This window comes from Drosophila nasuta, chromosome 2L (assembly GCF_023558535.2).
Source record: "Drosophila nasuta strain 15112-1781.00 chromosome 2L, ASM2355853v1, whole genome shotgun sequence".
NCBI lineage: Eukaryota > Metazoa > Arthropoda > Insecta > Diptera > Drosophilidae > Drosophila > Drosophila nasuta.
The window spans coordinates 2,148,090-2,157,529 of record NC_083455.1 but is presented as its reverse complement, the minus strand read 5'-3'; the positions used below and the strand labels follow the sequence as shown (position 1 = coordinate 2,157,529).

Below are 9,440 nucleotides of genomic sequence, written 5' to 3'. Positions count from 1 at the left end.
AATGACTAAATTAATTATTTCCGAAGCTGCTTTAAAACACAAACATGAAAGTACACATTTCCATAAAAATACTGTCTGCGATTTGGAAGTAAATTGTTTATATCAAAACATCTGTAATTTAACATTCCGGTAGACTTGCTATGTTAGGGGGCCGCTTCTCATTTCTGTTAAAAAGCATTTCTGTTGTTATTCCGCTTAACCTAAAAATACGAATTGTGAATTTTACGGCTTGTTAATAATTTAAATAACTATTACTTTCAGTAATGTTGAGTAACTATTTTACAGAGTATGAGAACTTGGAGGTAACTGTGGCTCCGCTTGATATCAAATTTATTTAATTAGTCTTGTAATTCATCTTCAAATTTCGCACAGATCCACGAGCTCATGCTTAAGGATCGACCCCGACAAGAGGCGTATTACAATGCTATTGTAAAAAATAAGGAATTGTTTAAGGACAAAGTTGTACTCGATGTCGGCGCTGGAACGGGAATTCTCTCCGCATTTTGTGCACAGGCCGGCGCCCGTTTAGTCTATGCCGTGGAGGCGTCCAATTTGGCCACCAGAGTAGCTCTGGATTTGATTGAAGAGAACGGTCTCACTGAAACAGTCAAGGTAATCCACTCGCAAATTGAGGAATTCGTTCTGCCGGCAACAGCTGAGAAAGTCGACATTATAGTGTCTGAGTGGATGGGATTCTATTTACTGCATGAGGGTATGTTGGACTCGGTTCTTTATGCTCGCGATCATTTCCTCAAGCCGGATGGACAATTGTTTCCCAGTGAGTGCACAATTTTTGTAGCTCCTTGCGCGGTGCCATCGCTTTTTGATTATTGGCAAAACGTTGACGGCGTAAAAATGGAGCAATTTGCAAAAAAACTGCGATTACAGAAATCAACGCGTCCCGAAATTATCCATTTGAAACCAAACGATTTGCTCCACGAGGGCATTGTCTTTCACTGGATGAACCTACTTGATGTGGATTCGAAAGATTTGGATGAGATACGTTTCAAGGAAGTGGTCTCGACGCAATTTGCCGGTAAACACCAAGGCTTTTGCATATGGTTTGACGTTCGCTTTCCTGGCGAAGAAGCTATTACTCTCAGCACATCTCCACTTGCGCCAGAATCCCATTGGAAACAGTGTGTTGTTGTACTTCCCGAAGAGAATTGCGAACATTTGGAAGAGAATTCTCCCGTTGCCTTTACCATCCTAATGAAACGTAATCCAAATGACGCTCGAAAGTATAATTTGGAAGTGGAATTGCTTGATCCCAATGTAGAGGAACATCCGGTGCCTTGCTCATGTCACATGACCAAATGTATACTGACCGAAGCTCACCTTAAAATGATGGACACTTCAAAGTCATAGTCGTAGTCATAAGAAATGAATTAAACAACACATACAATTTATTTACCTCAGTCAAAATTAACATATATTCAATTACGCTTATCTAAACGTGTATAATTTCAAAACTATAACTCCAAAAGAGGCATTAACCTAATAGCCGTTGCAAACGGCACTGAAGCTCCTTGAGTGAGTGCTGCAGGCGATTCGTGTCCGGCTTCTGATAGCAAATATTCAAACACGCAGCAACGATGTCTTGTGCCTTGCCCAGTATGCGTCGTCTAATTAAAAGAAGTTTTTGTATTATTATTAATTGTAGTATTAGATCAGTAAGCGCTTACTTGGAACGGTACCAGATGGCCTGAGCATTGTCAGCCAGAAGAGTAACCACTCGGATTGCCGACTGTATCAAATGCCATTCATTGCCTTCGTTTGCCCAGATGCGTTCATTCATAGAAATCATTCTAATGAAATAATGTGGATTTAACAGTTATTCTTTTTTATCAATATAAGAGTAGTCAAATTAACCTTGAATAGTATTCCAGCAGCAGCTCAATATCTAATTTCATTGCAAACAGTTTCTCAGGCACTGTTCCTTCGGGCAAGTGCATTTGACATGCTTTTATTTCCAACTCTCTGATGAGGAATGCAAATGGAAAGCAAGGACCCGACTCTCCAAACTCTCGAACTAAAACTTCAATTTTGGTAAAGAGTCTCGTGCTACGGTCTTGTGTCGAGCCTGCTGTATCCACGGCACTATTAATGATGTTACCCCAGACCGATTCAATTAATAATGGATCGTTGTGATTGGAGCAATTCAGTATCGACAGTTGGCATTCCCAGAGATCAAATCGCTCTGCGAAATTCTGGTACAGTTGTGTAATATCATAGAGCGCACAATTTAATTCATTGATAGCTTGTCGAGCCTCATGATTAGTGTTTGCCACCGGATTCATGGCGACAAGTACGGATTTCTGTACTCGTGCAATCTCCAACTACATAAGAAAGAAAACATTTAGAACAATAATACTACATTTTAACAATTTACACTTGTGTACCTTATCCTCCAACTCTTTCAAAAAGATGCCATTAGTTATGGAAGAGCCAACTGTCTCATTGCGCATGCACATAACCGCACGAACTAAATAGTCAATGCGTACATCAAGAGTTATGTTCTCAGTTCGAGTCATCGCCAGGTTATCAAGAATCTGGGCGGCCTGTGAGTGATGACCGTTCTTCTCGTAGTACTTCCACAATAAATCAATTAATTTCACATTCTCTGGATTACGGCTGACGCTACGGCGTAGAAATTCGCCCAACGAAGGCTGCACCAGTTCCAATAATTCACTGTTCATATCATGTGATAGCAGCCATTCGTAGATCGTTACATGTACTAATGGATCCTTTATTCTGAGGACCTGATGTGTTATCTTTTTAATGGTCTGCTTCGACCTGTTTTCCATATCATGATGTTCGTGAGTTGTGTCACTATTTTGAAAGAAGTTTCTACTCTGATCCTGATCAGGTCTCCTGCTGACAACCGAATGATAAATATGGTCTAGCATGAGCTGCACCTCTTTGTAATAGTTCATGCTAAGAAAATAAATTATATTTAGTAATATGTAAATTTCTTTTTAAATGTAAAAATTACCGAGTTATGAAGCATGTGTAACCTTCGCGATCCTCTGGTGGCTCATTGTTGTTGTAATAATGAATACCGATCTCTTCTGGATCGATTTTCGAGGCACAGGTCGCGGATAATTCCACAACACCTTCATAAAAATCTACTGAAATAAACTGTTGACAAATACTGTGTAGGGGCAGAGTTGGAGCAGCATCTAGGCACATTTGCAATGTTGTGCAGAGCTTTTGTTCCTTCTCTGCTGCTGATTTGGAATTCTTTGCACTCATTAGTATTTCGGTTGCCTTATAAGTGACTTCGTCCTCATGTCTATATAGATTTGGACACAATTCTCGCAAGTTATCCGAGACATCGGTCACATCTGCTTTATCTTTGAGGTATAAATTGATCAGTGCAATAATGAGAAAAGCACACACTTCGGAACGTGTTACTAGCAAATCTCGAAACGTGCAACATCTGAGCATTTTCTGATGCTCGGGAGTCAATTGCTGACAAAGCAACTGGAACTGGTGATCGTTAAGGATGCCCCACAATGACATTACCTCACATGCATGCTCTGCAACAAAAATGTTTAATTTACTATTAACTTGCACCAATGGAAAAACTTACTAATAAATTGATTCAGTGCAGACAGCGAGCGCTTCTCTTCGATCTGTGCCTGCTCGGTTAGGTTGCGATGTTCATTTATTGGCAACTGGGTGTGGCTCATCCTCACTGTATTCGATCTATTTAAATGACTATCATAAGGCATTCGTCTGCTGGCTATAAGTATAAAAAAAAATGCTATGAATACTTGCAAGATCTGAAATGGGATAAGAGGCTATTCCATACCAGATGAAAGATCATGTACTGAGTGCTTATCCAAGAAATTTCTTAACGAACGCAGTTCAATCAAGAGAATTGAACAATCTGTAGTTGTTAGCCTCGAGCATAAATTTTCATCAACGCAATGCAGTTTCCAAATGGGTCGCAGCATGCGCGACACAAACATATACAGTCCATCGTGTTTTGCTGAATATTTTAACATTGAGTTATCATTGCCCGGCACAGCAGAGAGCTGTTGGTGCTGCGGAGGCTGTGAAACTGAAATTTCAATACATTAACAAAACAAAAAAAAAACAGCATTGCATAATTACTTACTTGGACTAATTGGCTGAATGTATTGTGTTGCTCCACTATTTGCTGAATTTTGCATAGGAGTTGACATGAACATCGGCGGCACTCGATCCCTTCCTTGTGGCACTATAGTATTGTTAGGCATATTTCGATTGCTAGGATTCATATAATGCTGATATGAAGGTTCCCCACCGTACAGCATAAACGCTTGCGTTGCCCATAGTGCAATATCGCTGCCACGAAGCTGTTCCGATGTGGCCAACAACAAGGCGGTAACACAGGCTTCTTGTTCGTTCTGGGTTTGAAAGAACATCTTCACCGATTCATGATGCGGTCCCTTACACGATACTAACAACTGCTGTAGCATATGAGCTGCTTTCAATAACTCCACAATATGCGTTCCTTGGTTCGTTAGCATGACCACTCGTCGGGGCGTACGTAAGTTGTGCAATATCGATGTTATGTTGGACACTATTGAATCCTTTAATTCGGCCAGACTCCATACAATGCCATCAATGCCTTCTAAAGTCGTCGATTCAACCAAGTAGGTAAAGTTGGTGAAAGGTGCCGAGCTCACCGACCACAGCAAATTATGGTCTTGTTGCCTCGTAATCATCAACATTGTTCCCTCACTATAGTGCGCCGCATGCAACTGTTTTGGTTTATTTGTGGTGGCGTTTGGCGTATAGCCAGGCGGCAGTCTAACATGCATTAGAAAAATCCCCTTGGAGTTTTCAGAGTCCATTTGCAGCGATGGAAGTGGTTGATTGCCAAAATGATCCGAAATACTGTTTAACTGTTGCTGCTGGGAGCTTAATCTCGAGGTAGAGAAATAAAGCCGCACACCGCACGTTGTTACAGCGACCAGGTGAATAAAACTCGAATCATTTGTGCTGAGTGGACAAATGGCTTTGACACCCTTAAAAATGGCTGGATCAACAGTTCTGAATTTTACGAACAAAATGATATTAGATTACTTTATGTAAAGAGGATTGACAATAAACTTACTTAATTAGACTGATTGCTTGACTCGCTATATCATTTTGTGTTATCCTTCCAAGCCGCCGTACAGTGGTACAGCTTTCACCAATGTGCCATGCTTCTACAGATCCCTTTTCGGTAAGTATATAAAGCAATTTACGGGTGTTGTCAATCACAATTTTCTCGATGGGATCCACCTCCTGCAAAAAAAAAATAGGTTATAGTTAAGATGTTTGCTAAAACTTGGAGATACAACGCAATTACTTACCGAAAATACTTTAAGAAAACTTGGAACTATATAGGATACCAGCCCTTGCGAATGATTTATCTTCTTACACCGTTTGCCGAACCAACTGGACTCGGAATGATAGTCAATTTCATATAAACAACCATCCCGTCCACCTAAGAAAATTCGTCCATCGTCACTGCCCTGAATGACATTAATGGGAACATTTTCTGTGCCAAGCACAAATAGTGGCTTATTCATAAGTTGCATTCCATTAGCACCAGTGGTTGTATCTGTATAATCTTGTTCGTCATCGAAAGTTATACCCAAAACGATCACTTCAATGGGAGTCGTTAGCAACAGAAGATACTTGACGTCCTTAATAAGCACTCCTGCTTTTGGCTTGACCAGTCCAACGCTCACAATTAAATGACTTAATCCATCGTAGTAGGCAACGTCTCTGGCTTGCTCATATGTCCAAATATACAAATCTGAATCAATTGTTAGCCATGCTCGTCCAATCTCAGGCAATAGCCCCATTAAACAGTGGCATTTCATATCTGTGTGGATGAGCAATGTAATTTACTTTATTAATAGGTTCTTAATTAATAGGTTCAACTATTTACGCTTAAAATGTTCCAAGACTTCATTTGGTATTCCTGATTTTGTGAGCGTCCGCAGTTGTTGTAGGTTATGTGAATCGCTGGAAGTCAGTTGGGCTAGTGATTGATAGTCAAAGTCGTTGAGGCCGCTCATCGTTGCTCTGCCATGTTGGCTGACGCCTGTCAACTATTAAAATACATTCGATTTCTTAAAGTTTGCATTCTATGAATCGATCATGTTAATCTCGAAATTACCTCCAAAAGTTCTGGCTTGTGTCTGTCCCGAAAGTCGTGACATTCCAGCATGTTCCCCGCCGTTTGAAGGACGTCTGGTGGCAAAGGTGTGGTATTCATTTTGCTCAGCTTAGCTTTTTTTCTAAAACAATACGATAATTCAATATTTTGTCCACTAACGTTATCATCAAGAGCCAGCACTGAATTCGCAATTATTGCCGGTTTTGGAGGGAGCGCGACCCACGCCATGGACAGTGTGACCGTAAGTATTATTTCGAATTGAGAGCGGAAAATATACCGAATATATCTTATTTGTATTGGTGCAATATTCAAATAATCTGGTAGAGGTACATTTTCGCAAATAGAGACCACATACAAATGTAAAATGAAAAGGCAGTACTTCGAATCTTTCTATTTGAGTACAATTCCCGGCAATAACGAAAAAAGTTGTATCAATACAGCGATATATGTATAGTAATAGCCTATTTCCACTGCCACTCAGTTTTTATACGTTTCAAACCGACTTTTTTTCTTATATGTTTTTATAGCCTATTTCCACTGCACCAAAAACCTCGGTTTTTTCGGTTTTCTTCCGTTCAGGTCGAATGTTACGTTCGCCCAATGTGAAAACCCATAAGAAAAAAAAAGTCAGTTCGAAACGTGAAAAAATGAGTGCAGTGGAAAAAGGCTGTTACATGGGGCAAACGTAACATTCGATCTAAATGGAAAAAAACGAAAAAAAAAATCCGAGGTTTTTTGGAGCAGCAAGAATTTGTTTTGCTTTTTAGAACTAATCCACAAGGGTGCCAAACTCCTCCCTATTAATTCGAAAATTATCTTCAAAAAATGATTCGTTGTTTCCAGGAACATCGCGCTCCCAAAAACACCCATGACGTTGCTAAAAAGTAAGTGTATTTTATTGTATGTAAATATTACATTGCTGCCAGCAAATCTACTTATGGCGATTTCTTTACTATTGGCAATGGCCTATACTCTATACTCCGTTAATATTCCCTCCACTTCGTCAAAATCCTCATAAAAATCCTGCAATTTAAGAAAATTTTCCATTTTAAAATCCACGTACTGTTTTTTGAATTGTTCGCCAACTCGTGTTTACATTTGAACAGCTGACATTTCAGAGCGGCCATATTGAAAAATTTACCGTTGCCCATATTTTTCGGTTCGTGCCAATGGAAACCCCGAAACGGGACTTTAAAAAACGTAAAAAAAAAACCGAGTGTGGTGGAAATAGGCTATAAATATCATGACAAGCCATAAATATAGATGTTTTTACATCCGATATTTTTGTATCGATAGCTGACGCTAAAGTTGCGGGGCTATCTTGACACACACTTCTTGAATAAAGTTCGCATATTTTGCCTTGTGTAATTGCCGCAAATTAATTAACGTAGTAATAATTAAACACAATTTTTGGTTTTAAAGTGCAAATATTAAATTTCGATAAGAAAAATATTCGAACAAGTTGGCAGTCCCAAAAAATTACCCAAATATGTCGTACATATTTTACCTGTGTGGCAACCCCCCAATAAACGTCAAATATTTCCTTTCTTTTTTCAGCCTCTTTCCGGTCGGTCTGCAGTGTGTAAGTTTCTAAACATTTTGTGCACAAAATGAATTTTTTAACATCAACTCAATGGACAGTTTTTACGGACTCTTAAGTGCGGTATTTGCGTGCCATAATATTGATTTATTTATGCATGTATTTATTTTGCAACATTTTTGTTTGTGTATGATAAATACACATATTTGAGGGAACCTTAAATTGAGTTTGTTTACATTTATGAAAATGTTGAGTGCAAATTGTATGAAATTCTCAATTGATGCAACAATCGTCTGCATGCATTTTTTTCATAAATTCCTGATTTTTTTGTGAATACGTTGTTTACTGACATAAACGATTTGTTATTTGCAGTGTCGTCAAAATGCGAACGATCAACTCGAATCAGTGTGTCAAGATCCCCAAGGATATTAAAGCCTCAGTGAAGGCCCGTGTTGTCACAATCACCGGCACCAGAGGTACGCTGAAGCGCAGCTTCAAGCACCTTGCTCTGGACATGTACATGTCCGACAAGCGTACTCTGAAAGTTGAGAAATGGTTTGGCACCAAGAAGGAACTCGCTGTGCGCACAGTGTGCAGTCACATTGAGAACATGATCAAGGGTAAGTATATTTTGGGAGTCTCACGTAATTCATTAAATTAATTACACTTCTTGTAGGTGTGACATTTGGCTTCCAGTACAAAATGCGTGCTGTGTACGCTCATTTCCCCATCAACTGCGTGACATCCGAGCAAAACACAGTCATCGAGATCCGTAACTTCTTGGGCGAGAAGTACATTCGACGCGTCGAGATGGCTCCCGGTGTGACAGTTGTCAACTCGACGGCCCAAAAGGATGAACTTATCGTTGAGGGCAACGACATCGAGGCTGTGTCTGGCTCAGCAGCTCTTATCCAGCAGTCGACCACCGTGAAAAACAAGGATATCCGAAAATTCTTGGATGGTCTGTACGTGTCGGAAAAGACGACCGTCGTGAAGACTGAAGCTTAGTGTTGGGATACATTTTGCTTCATATGAAAGTTTTAATAATAAATGAAATTGCTGGTAACAACTTTAAAACAACAATCAGTCGTGTATTTTGTATTCAATTAAATTTCCGCTGTAAACCAGAATTCATTTTAACAATCTAGTAAAAACCAAAAACCTCCAATGTAGGGCAATATTCAAATACTGACGCATGATAACAGCTTTTAAAATTAGTAGTAGCTGCAACTACTTCTACGTTGATTATTTTAAAATTGTCTAAATATCTTACGGCAAGCAGACACGCATAAATAATTATTTTTATTGCGGGAGGCTGCAATTTTCACAGAAAAATAAACAAAACTTGTATAGAAATTGTTTCAAGTTGTTGAAAAAAAATAAGAAAGATACAATTGGGTGTGTTCGACTGTGAAATACCCGCAAATTAAATTAATATACCGCAAAAATACTTAAACTTAAGTATAGTATATTAATACAGCACTACAATTAAAATATACCTGATTGTCAGCCAAAGTAACTCCTAGGCTGTAGGCATTTTCCCCATCCAAAAGTTTTTCATCTTCCAAATTTTTTATCTGATCGCAAAGAAACTTGCAGGAATCATAAAGCCTATAGATGGACAGACGGGCATGGCATCAATAATATATATACTTTATAGCAGGGGTGCTCAGATTCGTCTTATGGCAGTGCGTTTACTAACACAGACACAAGAAAACGTGTACATATGTAGCG

General features: G+C 39.3%; 3 protein-coding genes across 3 annotated transcripts; 2 read left to right on the top strand and 1 right to left on the bottom strand.

Annotated features, from left to right (window-relative positions):
- The first annotated feature begins 162 nt into the window (after positions 1-162).
- LOC132783753 (protein arginine N-methyltransferase 6) lies at positions 163-1,449 on the top strand. The gene is made up of 2 exons (XM_060789110.1): positions 163-302; positions 373-1,449. Exons 1-2 carry the CDS (start codon positions 264-266, stop codon positions 1,366-1,368), a joined length of 1,035 nt encoding a protein of 344 aa, XP_060645093.1. The 5' UTR covers positions 163-263; the 3' UTR covers positions 1,369-1,449.
- On the bottom strand, positions 1,385-6,540 carry LOC132783750 (nuclear pore complex protein Nup154). Its single transcript, XM_060789106.1, has 12 exons — positions 6,167-6,540; positions 5,936-6,098; positions 5,352-5,869; positions 5,111-5,283; positions 4,127-5,046; positions 3,818-4,069; positions 3,596-3,748; positions 2,996-3,542; positions 2,403-2,937; positions 1,873-2,339; positions 1,686-1,808; positions 1,385-1,625 (listed from the first exon to the last, which is right to left on the bottom strand). Exons 1-12 carry the CDS (start codon positions 6,392-6,394, stop codon positions 1,493-1,495), a joined length of 4,212 nt encoding a protein of 1,403 aa, XP_060645089.1. The 5' UTR covers positions 6,395-6,540; the 3' UTR covers positions 1,385-1,492.
- A 1,059-nt stretch (positions 6,541-7,599) lies between these two features.
- LOC132797654 (large ribosomal subunit protein uL6) lies at positions 7,600-8,789 on the top strand. The gene is made up of 3 exons (XM_060809429.1): positions 7,600-7,748; positions 8,079-8,326; positions 8,383-8,789. Exons 2-3 carry the CDS (start codon positions 8,089-8,091, stop codon positions 8,712-8,714), a joined length of 570 nt encoding a protein of 189 aa, XP_060665412.1. The 5' UTR covers positions 7,600-7,748; positions 8,079-8,088; the 3' UTR covers positions 8,715-8,789.
- The last annotated feature ends 651 nt before the right edge of the window (positions 8,790-9,440 follow it).

Coding starts and splice junctions, on each gene's coding strand:
- LOC132783750 (XM_060789106.1), bottom strand. CDS start 6,394: ATGGCGTGGGTCGCGCTCCCTCCAAAACCGGCAATAATTGCGAATTCA. Junction 1,809..1,872: donor CTGCTGGAATACTATTCAAG/GTTAATTTGACT, acceptor TTATTTCATTAG/AATGATTTCTATGAATGAAC. Junction 1,626..1,685: donor GCCATCTGGTACCGTTCCAA/GTAAGCGCTTAC, acceptor TCTTTTAATTAG/ACGACGCATACTGGGCAAGG.
- LOC132783753 (XM_060789110.1), top strand. CDS start 264: ATGTTGAGTAACTATTTTACAGAGTATGAGAACTTGGAG. Junction 303..372: donor CAGAGTATGAGAACTTGGAG/GTAACTGTGGCT, acceptor AATTTCGCACAG/ATCCACGAGCTCATGCTTAA.
- LOC132797654 (XM_060809429.1), top strand. CDS start 8,089: ATGCGAACGATCAACTCGAATCAGTGTGTCAAGATCCCCAAGGATATT. Junction 8,327..8,382: donor CATTGAGAACATGATCAAGG/GTAAGTATATTT, acceptor CACTTCTTGTAG/GTGTGACATTTGGCTTCCAG.